The sequence below is a fragment of the Gossypium arboreum genome, chromosome 3 (genome assembly GCF_025698485.1).
Source record: "Gossypium arboreum isolate Shixiya-1 chromosome 3, ASM2569848v2, whole genome shotgun sequence".
Taxonomy (NCBI): domain Eukaryota; kingdom Viridiplantae; phylum Streptophyta; class Magnoliopsida; order Malvales; family Malvaceae; genus Gossypium; species Gossypium arboreum.
In genome coordinates, this window is record NC_069072.1 from 7874287 (window position 1) to 7892993 (window position 18707).

The window sequence follows — 18707 nt, forward strand, 5'->3', positions numbered from 1 at the left end:
TAGACACATGAAATACATTATGAATCTTCTCTAACTCAATCGGTAAAGCTAACCGATATGCTAATGGTCCGACTCTCTCAATCACTTCAAACGGTCCAATAAAACGTGGACTTAGTTTGCCTTTCTTGCCAAATCTGAGAACTTTCTTCCACGGGGATACTTTTAAAAAAACTTTGTCACCAACTTGATATTCGATCTCTTTTCTTTTTAAATCAGATACGACTTACGCGTCTCAAGTCGCTTTTAAACAATTTCGATAACTTTCACTTTTTCTTCCGCTTTTAACTAGATCAACCCCAGAATCGGCTTTCTTTAAGCTCATCCAATATAAAGGTGTGCGGCATTTACGTCCATACAAAGATTCATAATGTGCCATCTTCAAACTTGATCGATAACTATTATTGTAGGCAAACTCTACCAATGGTAAGTATTTTTCCCAACTACCTTGAAATTCTAATACACAACATCTAAGCATATCTTCAAGTACGAATAACTCTCTCGTGACCATCGATTCGAGGGTGAAAAGCCGTACTAAAACTCAACTTCGCACCTAAAGCCTCTTGTAACTTCTTTCGTAATCGTGAAGTAAATCTTGGATCTCATGCGAAATGATCGATAATGGCACTCCATGTAGTCTAACTATCTCGAAATGTATAACTCGGTGAACTTGTCAAGTGAATAATCCATACGGATTGGGATAAAATGAGTGACTTAGTTAGCTTATCAATCACAACCCATATTGCATCTTTCTTTTTCAAGTGTTAACGGCAATCTCATCACAAAATCCATAGTAACTCTGTCCCATTTCCATTCCGAACTAGCACAAAGTTGCAATAATCCCGAGGGTACCGATGTTCGGCCTTTACATTGACAAATCAAGCATCTAGAAACAAACTCAAATATCTCTTTTCATTCCTACCCACCAATACAATTTCTTCAAATCATTATACATTTTTGTACCGCTGGATGAATAGATAAAGAATCGCTATGTGCTTCCTGTAAAATCTTCCGAATAAGCTCATCATTCTTTGGTACACAAATTCTGTCTCTAAACATCAAACAACCATCGAGCCAATCCGAAATCGATTCTATGCCCGACTCACATTGAACTCTTTTAGCTTGTAACTCATTATCATCTTTCCGAGCTTCACAAATCTCTTCAAGAAATACCGGTTTAGCTCTAAATTCAGCTAAAATAGAACCATCATCTGACATGGCTAAATTGGTATTCAAAGCTCGCAATGTAAATAAAAGTTTCGCTTAAAGCGTCAAGAACTACATTTGCCTTACGGGTGATAATCAATCACTAACTCATAATCTTTAAGCAATTCCAACCATCTTCTTTGCCTCAAATTCAAATCTTTTGAGTCATCAAGTATTTCAAGCTTTTATGATCGGTAAATATCCGCACCTTTCACCATACAAATAATGTCTCCAAATCTTCAATGCAAATACAATAGCATTAGCTCTAAATCATGTGTCGGATAATTTTTCTCATGTGGCTTCAATTGTCTAGAGGCATAAGCAATTACCTTTCCTTCCTGCATGAGTACACAACCGAGCCCATTCAAGGATGCATCATCAGAATCACAAATTCTTTACCCGGTTCCTACTGTACTAAGATAGGAGCTTCCGTCAACAATGCCTTTAACTTGTCAAAACTTTGTTGGCACTTCTCATCCATTCAAACTTAACATCCTTCCGTAGCAGGTCTAAATCAATGGGGTAGCTATCATGGAAAGTCCCTCCACAAATCGTCTATAATATCCGCAAGACCAAGAAAACTTCTAACTTCCGATACATTTCTAGGAGGCTTCCAATCAACAATGGTTGAAATCTTACACGTATCAACCTTAATACCTTCACGTGAGATAATATGTCCAAGAAAACCAACTTCGTAACGTAACTCACTTTTCTTGAACTTGGCATACAACCGATTATCTCTCGAATTTGTAAACTGTTCTCAAATGCTCGCATGCTCGGTCTCATCATGAGAATAAATCAAAATATCATCAATGAACACAACTACAAACTTATCTAAGTATGGTCTAAAAATTCGGTTCATTAAGTCCATAAAATGGCGGAGCATTAGTCAAGCCAAATGGCATCACAAGGAACTCATAATGACCATACCTAGTCGGAGGCGATCTTGAGACATCGACTCTTTAACTCGCAATCGATAGTATCCGGATCTCAAATCTATCTTGGAAAACACAAGAGCTCCTTCAATTGATCAAACAAATCATCAATTCTAGGCAATGGATACTTGTTCTTTATGTTACCTTGTTAAGTTGCCGATAATCTATGCACAATCTCATCGATCCGTCTTTTTTTTTACAAATAGCACTGGTGCACCCCATGGTGAACTCTTGGGTCTTACAAAGCCTTTATCTCATTAATTCTGCAATCGAGCTTTCAATTCTTTCAATTCCAATAGAGCCATTCTATAAGGAGCAATAGAAATGGGCGTGGTACGGAATCAACTCAATACCAAACTCAACTTCTCTAACAGAGGCAAACCCGGTAGTTCTTCCTAAACACATCGGAAACTCACATACCACGTGCATCGATTCAATTTTCAATTCGGATCTTTAGTGTTCAACACAAAAGCAAGATAAGCTTCATACCCTTTTCTCAAGTATTTTCGAGCGCATATAACGAAATTATAGGAAATGAACTATCGACTCTTCCGAATTAACCCGAAGAATTTCACCATTTTCACACTTCAACTCAATGAATTTCTTTCCACAATTCACTATCACATCATGTGTAGTCAACCAATCCATACCAAGAATCACATCAAACTCATCAAATGGCAATAGCATGAGATCGGCCGGAAAACAATAGCCTCTAATCATTAAAGGACAATTTCTACATACCTTATCTACTAATACATGCTTGCCTAATGGATTCGATACTTTAATCACAAATTCTGTAGATTCTATAGGCATACTTATACTAGGCATCAATTTCATACAAACATAAGAATGAGTTGAACCCGGATCAATCAGAGCAATGACATTAATATCATGTAGAGAAAATGTACCCGTAATCACATCGGGGGAGGATGCCTCTTCGCGTGCACGAATAGCATAAGTCCTTGCAGGGCTCTAACATCCGGTCTCACGGTAGAATCTCTAGAGGTACCTCATTACTTGCTCCTACTCCCGGTTGCCTCGGTGATCGCCTCTAGTAGGAGCATTTCCGGATCTAGCACTCTGTGTTACCTTTCGGCTAGCCACTTCGGACATTCTCGTACAAAATGATCTGGAGCACCACATTTATAGCAAACATTTTTCGCCGCCCGACAAGGACCATAATGAAGTCTACCACACCGTGGACACCACGATCTACCCCGTCGACATTACCTACACTCGTAGTCGAGGTGGTCCGAGCCTTCGGATCCTTAAATCTGCGCCTCTATTCGACTAGATTGCCTGCCGAAAAGCTAGATCCGGTAGAAAACTCTCTGGGCCTCTTGGATGTAGCCCAAATGATCCGCTCATCTGTCTCTTCTTTGTATCTTGTGTCTCTGTCTCAACTTTGCCTTTTCTTTTTAATAGCTCCTCCGCCTTATGTGCTCTCTCAACTAAAATAACGAACTCTTTTATTTCTAGGACACCCAACGACAATGGATATCATCATTTAACCCATCCTCAAACCTTTTACACAGGATAGCTTCGTGGACACACATTCTTGAGCATATTTATCGAGCTCGACAAATTCACGCTCATAATCGGTCACCGAATCATATTGCCTTGTTTCAATTCCAGAATTCCTTTCTCTTCGGTCAATAAACCTCGATCGATGTACTTTTTACGAAATTCTTCCCGAAAGAAATCCCAAGTGACCCTCTCTTTCGGTACAACTGATACAAGTGTCTTCCACCAGTAGTAGGTCGAGTCTCTAAGAAGTGATACTACACATTTCATACATTCCTCGGTGTACAAGATAATTCGTCAAAGACTCGATAGTATTTTCTAACCAAAATTCGCTTCTTCGCATCATCATCTTTTGTTGCTCGGAACTCTTACGCCTTTGTTTCTGATTCTATCAACTGGTGGTTTTTCTCTTACCACTGCATTGTGGATCGGGAAGCTTGAGCTACATGGGTAGCCCGAGAATCATGAGGGGTGGAGGTCTAACTACCGGATTCGCATTTAACGAACTCGGCAAACAAATCATTCAAAGCTCGAAGAGAGCTTCTCGAGTCACTCCTTCCCGATCAACTATTACTGGCCTATTCTCGGATGGCGCTGCCCTTCGTGGAAGCGGGCGCATTACTTTCTACATCATCATCACCGCTCGCCCGGATCCATTACTATAAAACAAAATATTTAAAAAAATAAATCAGAGTCGTCACACTATCAAAATACAAGTATGGCATGTATAGCTAGACTTTTCTCACACTAACTGCTCCGAGAACCGACTAAACCTACTCGATACCAATAAATGTAACACTCCTTACCCGAGACTGTTGCGAGAATCGAGCACGAGGCATTACTAAACTTATTCTATCCCTTAAATAGGTTTAAATTGTTTATTTAAGCATTTCGAATGTATCGCCATTCTGCGTCAGAGTCGCCTAAAATTCATATCTTGAGTTCAAACTTGAAATTAAGATCCGTAAATTTTTCCTGAAACTAGACTCATATATATATCTACTAATTTTTTCATAGATTTTGACTTGGCCAATTAGTACAGTTTATTAGTTAAAGTTTCCCTGTTTCAAAACTCGACTGCACTAACCTCTTGTTACTACAAACCATGTTTCTTCCTGTACAAAATTCATATCACTAAGCCGTTTGTTTCTATTAAAACTAGACTCAACAAGGATTATAACCATATAAAGTATACCTTCTAATTAGTTTTGTACAATTTATGGTGAATTTACAAAGTTGAAACAGGGGTTTTAGAAATCGCTCTGACCCTGTTTCACTAAAACTCAGATATATCATGAAATATAATACCTTTACCTATTTTTCTTATTCCATAAGAAAATAGACATAATAAGATTTAATTTCATATATTATTCATCTTCAAACTATGTTTATGCAATTTTTAGTGATTTTTCAAAGTTATGTCATTGCTGTTACTTGAATCTGTTTTAGGTTACTTTCACATTTTCATAATTTTCATGTGATAATCACCATTCAATCATACATATTAATAAACATGCATATCATCGGCCATTTTATTAGCTAATCACTAGCAAGTATTTACACATCATTCATTGTTCATATTATACCAAAAGTGGCTAAGTTTCTATACATGCCATACACAAAATAAAACGCCTAATTATACTGAGTTATTTCTTTGATAGTGTGATCGGCCTCCGACGCTTCCTTCGATCCCCGAGTGGCTAGATAAGTACTATAAGAAGAAGAAAATAAAGAGATTAAGCACTAGGCTTAGTAAGCTTACAAGCAAATAAATCACAACATTCAACATAATGGATAATTATGCATAATATCATCTAACATCATAAATTTCTTTACTTCTCAATTTCTATCTTCTTCTTTATTCCCTTACCTTCTTTCTTACCGACCTTTCCTTTTCATAAGTATAATCTACTTTTCCTTTGCTGTTAATTCACTGTAATTTAACTCGTATCCTGACCCGTTGAACCACTCGAATACTAAGGATACTAGGGTCGCTCCTCGCTCATCAATATCTCGCCAATGCCATGTCTTTGACATGGACTTACATGAATTATTCCTGCTCCAATGCCATATATAATATGGACTTACATGGCTCAATCCTGTCTCCAAAGCCATATTTCTAATATGGACTTACATGGCTCATTTCGTTCATTCCTGTCAACCCTAATATCCTAACATTCCTAGGGTTCAACCGGCTTTCTAACACTTTTCCTCTGTCACTTCACCTTAAATTCGACTTTAAATATTTTCATAACATAAATATATAAATGCTGAAATTGACAATAATAATGTAAAATAAAAGAATATTGCATTTATTTATCGTAAACTTACCTCGATACAAAATGTGACTAAACTTTACAATTTAGTCCTTTACTTTTCTTTTCCCGATCTACTCTCAATTTCGCTCTTCTTGATCTATAATAGCAAATTTAGCTTATTTAATATCAACATTTATCAAAACAACCCTTTACTCAAACTTTGGCAAAATTACATTTTGCCCCTAAACTTTCACATATTTGCACTTTTGCCCCAAGGCTCGTAAATTAAACTTCATCCTATTTTCTTATGTTTTATGACATGCTGATAATTTTTCCTTTTATGGCAACATCGAATTCACACACTAACATGTACTTATGACTATTAGGTATTTTTACCGATTAAGCCTTTTACTGCTTTCACTTAAAACCAAGTAGCACAAGTTGTCTAACATAATTTAAAACCTCATATTCCATCATAAAACATCAAAATACACAAATTTCACCTATGGGTATTTTTCCAAATTTGATTCCTAACTTAAATTATTGCTAGCATAAGCTTTATCGAGCTAAGGGACTTCAAAACGTAAAGATCATTAAAAGCGGGCTTGGAATCACTTACTATGAAGCTTGAAAGTTGAAGAAACCCCAGCTATGGAGAGAGGTAAGGTTCTGCTGGTAACTTGAAGAAGATGATACAATTTTATCATCTTTTTACCTTTTATTAATGTTAATAACCAAATGACCAAAATGCCCTCTTTACTAAACTTTCAAAATTCCTTCCATGTCCTAATTTTGTCCATGAACTTAAAATTGGTAAAATTACCATTTAAGATCTCCTAATTAATATTCCAAAATAATTTCATACTAAAACTTCTAGAATGCAAGTTTTGCAAATTATTCGATTTAGTCCCTAACCTCAATTTAAGCACTTTATGCATAGAATTTTATCACGAAATTTTCACACAATCATGTAATCATACCATGAACCTCAAAATAATAATAAAATATATATATATATATATTTTTTTTACCCTGAATTTGTGGTTTCGCAACCACTGTTCCGTTTAGGCCCTATTTCGAAATGTTACATAAAATTCCATAGTTCTGACACATACCCCTCGGTAAGACTGTCACCTTTCTCTCGTTGTGTTGTTTCAGCCCATATCTGGACAGCCGCGTTGTCTTCTACTTTATCAAAAAACCCCTTTTCCATGATATGCTATCTATTTAGGAACCGAATGCGAATCAACACCTTTTATGATAAAAATGCCATGCAAATATAATCAAAGTAAAACAAAGCAAGTCAGCAGTTTATACGCAGTTCAAAGCAAACAAAGAATAATAAATATAGCACTTGCTCAGGTAACCACTAGGGTTTCGGAGTGGCTCTACCTAGGGTGGGTTCTAAGGCTCGCTACATGGGGTTTGGTTCTAGAGTAAGGGTACGAACCAATGGATTCCTCGATCTTCACCCATTACAGCTCATATGCACGAAGTTCGATTCAGGGGATACATTTCCCTATGGCTGCACGGAGATGAAAATCTCACGAAGACATAGGTACGGATGTATCCCGAAAGTGATCCACTATCCTGCACGGAGGTGAAAACCTCACGAATGAGTAGTTTCTCACTCCCACTTAAAGGGGTGTGACCACAGCAGTCATGCAATGCAATATGCAAAACTATTTAAAGACTCGAACCAACGCAGCAGGTATTACATAAACCACAAAAATAGCTGATGAAATGCAATGAAAGGATCGTATTTCAAAACCAAATTTTTAATTTTCGATAAAAAGACAAAAGTTAATCAACTTGTGGCTTGACTCTCTTATTTGTCCCCAGCGGAGTCGCCAAGCTGTCGTAACCATTTTTTGAAAAAACGAGAATCGACTTGGATTTTGAAAATGAACACAAAAAACGGGAGTAGCCACCGATCCTTTTTGACTAGGTGTGATCGGGTCACCTATTTAAGGTGGTTGTTTTTAATAAATAACTTGATTTATTTAAATAATAATTTTGGTCTGCGCAAATCAAGAAAACAAGTTCGGGAGTCGGTTACGCACGTGGAAAGATTAGCACCCTCGATACGCCCAAAACTGGTACCTAGTTGATTAATTAGTGTCTTAGTGTCGAAGATTGAAAACTTGAAAGAATTTAAGATACGATCCTTTTTTGTAAAGTGAACATTGAAATGTCAAAGACATTCTCGTCTCAAGGCAACGACATGTTATATCCAGTGAGTTAGGATACGGCATCTTGAACTTTGAGAATGAGCTTGCCTTGTATTGAAAATAAATATATTTTGACCTCTTTTTTAAAAGGATATTCGGTTAGTTAGGGTGAACGAGGAAGATCGAGACCCGATAAGTTAGGCACGCTTCCTCAATTCTCGAACACCGAACATTGCCTTTACTTATGAAAGATCTTGTTTCGAAGTTTCAAAGTGTCATACCCGGTAAGTTAGGGCACCACGCTTCGTATCTCCGAAAATAAGCATTTTTAAGATTTGTATCGTGATTTAAAAAGAATATTCCGTTATTTAGGTTAAATGAGAAAAGTTGAAACCCAGTAAGTTAGGGCACGATTATCTCGGATTACCTAATAACGGATTTTACTTTTATGAAAGAATTGTTTTAATACATTGAGCAAAAAGTAACGCGATTTATAGTAGAATGTAAAAGCAAAATATAGCATTGACATGTATAAGAATATAATAATAGTGCGACGGTGTCAAAGATAATAATATGAGCAAGTATAAAAGACGAAATAATATTGAAGGTTAGGAATATGTGAACGTAAACACGTACGTGAGAAAAATGAAGTAATTGAATACGCAAGCAAATAAATAGATAAATGTAACAAAAATGGCAAAATAAAATGACACCGATAACGATAAAGAGTATATACATATATGTATTAAGGTACATACATAATAATAGAAGTAATAAGAAATATATGAGAAAAGTATATATGTACATAATAATAATACAATATTTAAAAATGCATATGCATAGCGTATATATAAAAACGATATCACGTGATATAATAAAAATATATAGTATATATATATACATGTTAGTAATAATAATAATGATGAAAGCAATAATGCAATAGTGACGACAATGAAAGATATAATAACGATAGTAACAATACAAAGATAATGATAATACTAAAACATTACATAAACATATATTGAAAATAGATATACATATAACTAATAATACGAGCGATATATGCATACTATATATAAAGGGTATATATACATGTATAAAATATAATAGGGTGAAAATAGATATAACAATAATATGATATAAAAGCATATATATATTTATATTATGATATTAAAAGACGATATGTATATTAGGAATAATAATAATAATAATAATAATAATACTATATAGATATGGTAATGTATAATACAATTATTAAAAATATATACGTAACGTATAGAAGAACACAATATTAAAAGGATATATATATGATACACATATTAAATGATAATAATGTTAGAAAACAATTATTAAAGGTATTACCTAAAAATACATACGTATGTTAAAAATAAAATAAATATATGGTGATATTAAAGATATATGCAGAATATATATTTGGATATTATCGTAATATATAAAAGAATATATATATATATATATATATATATGGTATTAAAAGGAGAAATATACATAATATATATGTATGTATGTATAAAAATATAGACATAGTATAGTATTAACACATATATACATAACATGGAGCATAACACATATATATTAAAAGAATACCTAGGTGATATACAAATATATTAATAAGAATTATAGTATTAAAACTATTAATAATATTTTTATAACATATATTTATAAGTATTAAATAAAAACGATAATAGTGAGCCATTAATAAAGATACAACGATAATAAAATACAATAAATAATATTACAATTAAATTAGCATAATGAGGAAAAATAAAAGAAAGGACGAAATCGAATTCAAAAAATGGAATCTTGAGGCTAATTTAAAATAAATGAAGGAAAAGGGGATTAATTTGGACACACGAGCAAACAGGAGGGACCAAAGGGGAAAATATCCCCTCCCCCTAAAACACAACGTTTTATACAGGACTAAAATGAAATAGAAGTAAAGTTATAGGGGTAAAATTAAAGAAAAAGGAAATAGCGCGAGACCCTATTGAACTAAGCCTCAAAAGCGAAAGGACTGAGGGCGCAAATAACCCCTCAGTCCAAAAACACGCGGACCCTGGGCATAGGCGGGTCGGGTGTTCGGGTCTTTGTCGAAACGACGCCATTTTGGAGCCTGAAATCAAGGCCCAAAACGACGTCGTATGGTCCCTTTATAAATACCAAAATCTTAGCAAAAAAAATCATTTTTCCCTTTTTAAAAAAAAAATCTCTTCTCTCCTTCTGGGCTAAACCCAGAAACCGGCCAAGGAGGCCACCGACGGCCGACCGTCACGCCACCGTGGCTCCGAACAAAACGAGGGAATGGGTCTAAGAACAAAACGAAAAATGAAGTTAAATCACCTTGGATTCGCTACTTTCGTTCTCCGATCTCTGATATTGGGCTCTTTTCCTGCTTTTGATATTGCTAGAGTCTATATTCTGTTTTTGTATATTTGAAATCTAATATTATTTTTATTTCACAAGTCCCCCCTTACAATGGTATTAGACCTGGCTTTTTATAGCCATTTACAAACTTATCATCTACATATTTACTATTTTTCTTCTTTGTATGGCAGCAAACGGTGGTGGTGGTGCCACTAGCATTGAAACAAGATGGTTGAGTTGAAGACCCTAGGTGCGGCGCACCTAGGGTTTGAAATTTTTGTTATTTTGCTTTAAAGGTTTGGGCCACATTATTTTGGATTGTAATGGGTTTTGGGTAGGTTTGAGTTGGGTTTTAGGCTTAGTGGGTTCAAAATTGGGCTTGTACAGTTGTTTAGTTAAATTTAGAGAAGATAAATGAATGAGGATTTAGTTTCCTTGGTGATTTTAATTTGTTGGGTGTGGAATTTCGAAATTTATGATGTTTAAATAAAATTTGTGAATTTCTAATTCATCATTAAATGTTGTTATTTGTAAGCTTTAGTTTACAGTGTGGATTGATTTGGTTCTTAATTTATATTACAATAGTTTGATTTTTTTATTTTTTGTTCTTAGTTCGTTTGAGTTGTAACTATTTGATCTACACCAAATAGTTATTGAAACATATATTTATACTTATTATTTGATTGTTTTGTACTTGTAAACTCAGGCTCCATTAGTTGAACTGTAACTTAGTCAATGGAAAATGATTTACAGGTCACAAAAAATAAGTCTTTTTTTCAGTAAAATAATTTACCCTTTTGAAAAAGTAAATTATTTTCTGAAAAATAGCTATTTAATGGGTAATTTTATTTTTATTAAAAATAAACTTAAATAAAGTTTAATATTATTATGTTGATAATAAATTTATTTTTATTTTTAAAATATTTAAAATTATAAATATAAAATATTATAATTTTAAATATTTAATCATATAATAAATTATTTTAATAAATTATTTAATATTTTAATTTTATTTTAATAATAAATTTTAAAAATAATAATTTTAAATAATAATCTTCATATATTATTGAAAATATTCAATATTAATATTTTAATAATATTTATTTATTACAATTATAGATATATTAATAATAAATCTTTTGTAGTATAAAAGTTAAAATATATGATAAGTCCATGTACTCTTCACAAATTTGAAATTTAGTCCTTATACTTTTATTTTCAAGAATTTAGTCCTCTACTTTTCAAATTTAAAAATTAAGTCCAATTGTTAATATTGTTAAATTTTTTTATCAATTTTGTTGATGTCACATTTTAAATAAAAATACTCACTTAGTAGTCACGTAACTAAAAAATGACGTTGTAATGAACTCCGAATTTAATAAAATAATTTTACTATATGCAAAAACAATGTAAAATATAAATTTATAGATATAAAATAAACTCAATTAAATAATGAAAAGATAAGAAAATCTCAATTGTTTGTTTGTTTTATTGGAAATAGATTTTATGAAATATTTTCAGAAAATATGCTAAATAACAAAAAAATATTTTATACGAGTTCATACAAATACTAGAAAATATTAATTTTCTAAAAAGTAAGTCATTTTTAGAAATCATTTTCAAAAGCCATTTTCAAATGAAACAAACGAAACCTTAAAAGAAAAATTGAGATGATATGGTTGAAAGGTAATAACAAATAACAATGTATACGTTGAATTTTGACTTCATGTTTCAACAATTTTTTTTTTAAAGTTTAAATTAACCTCGCTTGCTTACGTTTTATTAAAAAAGAAAAACATTTGTCAATTGGGTCTTAGTTTAGTTGATGTTAGCATTGTTATCAATGTAGGAGGATATGGGTTCGAATACATTGAAACGCATTACTCTTCTATTTAAGGTTTGGAGAGGAATTATAGATAGTTTTAGACATTGTATAAAAAATAAAAACTAAAAATCATGATGTTACTCTAATAAAAAACCTTTTATGATAATTTATAATTAAGACATACTTTTTAATATTTTATACAAATTACTAATTAACTCTCAATTTTAAAACATAAAATAATACACACTTAAAACATTCGATTTCATGTTTTTTAAATGATTGCCACAATAATGATACCTACTTTGATCATTGATTTTATATATTAGCAGAGTTGTAATTAGCTTTCTCATTTATATACCATTTAACAAAATTATCATGCACCAATCATGATATAGGCTAGTGAGTTTTCTGACATATATGGCACTCTATATAAAAATTACACTTCATTCAATATTTTTAAGTAGCGTTTAGTAATTTAAGGTATGTTTAATAAATTAAAATTTTAAATTTTATAAATGTTGAATTTATATTAAAAATTATATAATCAATTAGTAAATATAAGTACCGAGTAAAATTATGTGTTTGATAAAAGTAATGATTGATTTTAAAATATTTTTAATTTTAATATTATTAATATAAAATTTTATATTATTTGGTTACTTTTGGATAAAATATAATTTATTTTAATTTTTAATAAAATAAAATCAATTTAATTTTTTGTCTTAAGTGATAAGTAGCTACTCTTACCTACTTATCTCAATCAAATATTTTTTGTTAAAATTTTATATCAATTGAGAGATTAAAATGATTATTAAATACATTTAAAATATTAAATATTAAAACTTTCGTTTTCAACAAAAGAAAAATTTTTAATGATTTATCAAACACACCCTTAAATTAAATATTTGTGATTTTTGAATTAAGTATATTTTGTGTTGATTTTATAATATACGGAGATTAATTTTCTAATGGTTGATAGCTATACTTTTCAATAATTTTATCTCTAAAGTTAAAAATTAAATTATTTTCTAAAACTATAATATATTATCAATACATTCAGCACTTAGTGGAGATATTTGAAAATTTTCATCTCACAATATGTGCATAAATTAAAAGGAAATTCATAATATTATTTCATTAAAAATACTTTAAGGGACGTTTGCTCGCCAAATCTTAGATTGAGATTATCTTGTTTGGTTTATTTGGTTGGGATGTAAGGTTATCTAGAAGTACATGTTAATCAATTATCATTATTATATTTTTTTCAAAACAATTTTAGTTCCTTTAATACTATTTTAGCCTTAATTTCCATAAAATTATGATAATTTATTACAATTCTTACTTTTTATTACAAATTATATATTAATAAGTAAATATATTGTTTGAAATAAATTTACAAAAAATAATTATAATAATTTATGAATCAATCATAATTATAGTTATAATCATACTTCATATACTAATAAATAAATTATTTAATAAAATATAATGATTATAATTGTAATGTATGATGTCTACTAGTTCACCATTAAGAAAAAATAATTTTTGTTTTTAATTACGTTTAAATTTTATTTAAGAAAAAAAGTCTAAATTAATTAAAATAATAAAACAAAAAGTAAATTTATCCAAAAATTAATACTGTGTCTATAATCTAATACTACTTAAGGAATAGGTTATAACAAGAGATTACACCCTATATTACAGGATAACCATAATGTTAGATTATGAGATGGTCAAAATGTTAAAATTCAAACACCGTCATCTCATTTCAGTAATATAATATTACTAATTGTAATGTTACATTCGACAAATAAAATACACTTAATTATTCCATATCAAATAATAAGTATCTTGTATAAATAATTAATCCTACTTGTTTTCCTACGTTCAGTTAGTAATAATAATGTAATAATGTTTAGCTTCCCTACATTGAGTTAGTAATAATAATGTAATAATGTTTGGCTTTTGGCAGTGACGTAAACATTCATTTCTTCTTTATTTACTAACTTTTATTTGTTAACTATATAGTAGATCCTGGAATTGAGGAAATAATAATGCAGATGAAAAATCATTATTATTTATTTCACTCTTCAATAAAAAAGTTATTTTAATATTCAATTTAAATTTTTATATTTTAACTTTTAACTTTTCCTTTTTTTGTATAATTACCTTAAAATAGATGGAAAAATTAATTTTTTAATTTTATTGATATGGCATATACGTCAACATTTAATTATTTTTAAAATTTTAAAATTTAATTAAAGTTAACATGTCATCCACATGACAATTCATGTGTATGTCACGTCACCATTTTAGGGTGATTTGATAAAAAAAAACTGCAAGTTTAAGAAGGCGAAAAATTAAATAAAAGACTAAAATGATTTTTTTGTAAAATTGGAAGGCTAAAAAGTCATTATGCCAAAAGAGGAAAATGATTAAAAATTTTGCATTTAAAAAAAGGAAAAAGTTAAGGTGGTAAGTTAGTAATTTTCTTCTATTATTATTATAATTATTAATTTAGTGCAGATTGATGTTATTGACAATAACATTTTTCGCCTTAAACAATTTACAGTTGTAGTTTGTTTGCTTTAGTTATTTTATAAATAGAATTACAACTTTATTTTTTTATATTGTATCATTAATCATTATTTAATTTTAGTAAAATTTTAATTAAATTTAATCACACTGACTCATGTTGGTAAAAGAAGTAATAATTGAATAGTGGGTAAATTAGACATGGATTTGGACCTTGCAACCCACATCCTGATTTTTAGTGGCATTGTTTCAAAGTAATTCAAAATTCAAAGTCAAAAACTACAAATGATCCATTCCATCATCGTCGTCGTCATCATCATCATCACACTTAAAGTTTCACCTTAACACTCATTTACTACTCAAATCAAGATGACCCTTGATTTTAGTAAGTATTCATAGCTTTTTTAATGAGTATCATCATTTTGTTCGAGGAATTAAAAAATAAAGCTAATTTTTTTCCTTATTTTATTTTATTATTAAAGGTTTCATTAACAGATGTTTTAAGAATTCTTTTAATGCATTATAATTTATGAAATTAAGGGTTTCGAGGATATGAATTGTTTAAAATTGTATAAAGAATATGAAATTAATTGTCACATTTAAATGCATATTTCTATTATAAACAATAATTTAATTTGCCCAAAAATATCTCAAAATCACTCATTCTTATTATTAAACAAGGACCTCCATAAGACTACAACGAACGGGAATAATTAATTAATTTTTCACTAAATTAAATAATTGCTAAAATTCTCTACGGATAATTTTTTATACTAATATTTATATATTTGTAAAATTAAATAAATAAAAATATTTTTATCTAATCAAGACTGATTATCTTAGTTGAAAGGAACATCTTAATCAAAGCTTAATTATGTCTTTGACCATGTCGAATTGAAGCCATATGGAAGAAGGATGCTTACTAAGTTTTAGAAAAAGACATTTGACTGAAAGAATGAATAGTTGAGAAGAAACAATGGGTATATATATATGTATATATAATATTATTATAAAGGTAGAGGGAGATAGAATCAGTCGACCCTTTTAAAATTTAAACCAGTCACATTAATTTAATTTAATAATGTAGTAATTAAGGACAGAGTATAGTTGACTCTTTGCTTAATTTGTCAGTGGATTATGAATACATAAGTCAATGTCAACAGATGTTAAATGAAAAATTAAAGAATCTGCTTTGAGTATCTGCTTCCGTTTGAAGTGTGAAGTGGGTAACCAAACACCTTAATGTTATGTCAGCAACCAAATCAGGCCGAAGATTTATTATTTGGGCCAAGAAAAACTTGGGGTTCTCCTTGTTAACACCCCCCCCAAAAAAAGAGTCATTTTGCGACACATACATATTAAGCCCATTCTTAATGTATGTTTTGCTTGTTTTAAAGTATGAAAAAGAGAAATATCATTTTCAGTTTCACTTCAGAACGAAATTATGGTTCCATATGATAAATGTGTAAAATGAAAAAACTAATAAAAAGAGTCTTAATTGAGAGATTAATTACATAATTAGTCACTTTTTCAACAGAATTACTGCCTCATCAGACCTTTTGACAGGAATTTCTTGGAAGATGGTCAGAATGAGACCACTTCCAATAAATACGGTAGCAGACAAGGACTAGAATCCTAGGAAGACGTCAAGTATCCAATGGTAACCTTGCCAAAATTATGAACCCTGTTACCAGAAAAAGTGATTGGCTTATTTGTGTTCATATAACAATCTTGATCATGTATTGTAGGGCGATTAACATGGATAGCCCTTAGACCTTGGACAAACCTGCGGCCACAACTCTCTCGACAGAAGACCAATTTCATTTGGAGGGTGTTTCAAATACGACAGTTCAAATCTCAACATAGTGACATTAATGTTGATGCAAGTGCAGCAATCATACTAAGTATGTTCCATATGTTTGTCAACTGCAACACCATAGCAATGTATAGCTCCCATGATGATGCTGTCTCCTGTACTTGGCTTGCAGCGATCTTTGCTCCACCGTGTTTGCACATCTAACTGCTACATCTCCTGTTGCATTTCTTACTATCCCTTCCATTCGATGTAGTACACGATGGGAAACCACATGGACGATGAGTCAGAGGATATAGCTTTCAGCCATCTTTAACAACATCAATGTTGATGAGCAGAAAGAAAAAATCTATTTTACTAGACGGATATATACTTGTCACAAGTATGCTGAACTTTTTCTATGTTTTCCCATATATTCAAAGAATCGTACCCTATACTTGTATTCTAATATTTATCGGACTAATTCGGTCTCTATCGAGAAGGCAATAAAAGCATTGTTTGTTCTACAAGTGGCTTAGGGTTGGGGTAGCTATCTGTCACACAAAATATACAGAATCACTAAGATAGTTTTCTCCAAGAACTTGATAAATGGCAAAATGATGCAGTTGAAGGGGGACCAAACTCACATTTCCACACCCTGACACGGCTTTAATAAAGCATGGGTATTGGGAAACGCAAGGGACCCTGGCCAATTCCAAATACTCGCAATCATTCCAAAGATTGCAGTTAACTTCACTAATGTTTCCAAAAACTCAAGTATGTTGATAAATTAATGAAAGTGGTAAGATTTAACACAGATACGATTTTTAGCAATTCAAGAACCAAAGCATGTTGTAGGATTTGAATTGAAAACAATCGCATGCCATACCACCAATATGTATTGCATAATGCAAACACTGGAAAAATATCTACCCTGTAAACAAATAAAATTTGAAAGGGTGAAAACAACAGGTCGTCATTCTTTTTATACAGAGAACAAACAAAAACAGGAATAAGTGTTTTCATAGGCTTGTCTTTGCTTTGGTAACTTCTAATCTAAGTCAAATTAACAGAAAAACAAACAATGTCTCAACATGGAAAAAAGAGAGGAAAAGTTCCCAAAATCTACATTTTCTTCAAATATCCACAAAACCAAAACCTGATCTCCAGCGAAATAAGGATTCAATTTAGCTTAATCACTCACCAGAATTCTTCCTGATAAGTGCAAAGTAACCCAAAACGGCACAAACAGCAGCTACAAGGTTCCCTTCCTTTAACAAAATCTTGAACACAAACCCAACGATCTCTCTAGTAATTTTCCTTCCTTCCAGCACCAAGGTCCTCTTTGGTTTCCCAAAGAAAGCAAGCAAAACCACAACGGTGATCCAGGTGACCAAAGTGGCTGGCACAGCTACAGCCAGAGCTGCAACCATGGAGAGCAGCCCAAAAACTGCACCAAGAAGAACAGATGCATAGAGGGCAGGCCAACCAGAAGAAGAGGGTTGGGCTTGGTGTTTGTACCAAGAAAGTATCGATTTGAGGGAATTCCACAAAGAAGCTAAAAGGATTGCGTAAACTAGCACAAACAGAAATACCCATGTTCTCCTTTTGCTCATAATCGTTATAAATAACGTGTATGATGATGATGACGATGACGACGATGACGGAGGAGGAGGAAGAGGTGGTGGCGATGTTGGAGAAGTGGACGGTGGCGCTTCCATGTCTTTTCTTTCTATTCGAAGTGGCTTTGCTTAGGCTTTGATCTTTTTCTATGACTGTTCTATTTTGGTTTTAAGTTATTTTGGGGGTTTGGGATTGTTTTGTTGGAGAGTTTTGGTAGCACTCTGTGTCCGAGACTCTAAGATGAGATGATGAAAAAGTGGATACTACCAGATTTGAGCGACCCAATTAACGGGAAATACCAAGCGCGATTGGCGTCGAGGGTATTTAACTTTAGCACCTTGGCAGCGTATCATTGGGTCGTGTAGAGTACGTGCTTAGCAGATGGTGTCATGGTTTGTAATGCTTTGAGTAAACCTATGTACCCTGTAAGAGACTAAAGGGCTACCTTTACAAACA

At 31.7% G+C, this 18707-nt stretch overlaps 1 protein-coding gene across 1 annotated transcript; it reads right to left on the bottom strand.

Annotated features, from left to right (window-relative positions):
• Window positions 1-17578: 17578 nt before the first annotated feature.
• Window positions 17579-18707, bottom strand: LOC108465428 (uncharacterized). Its single transcript, XM_017765751.2, has one exon. It carries the CDS (start codon window positions 18347-18349, stop codon window positions 17825-17827), a length of 525 nt encoding a protein of 174 aa, XP_017621240.1. The 5' UTR covers window positions 18350-18707; the 3' UTR covers window positions 17579-17824.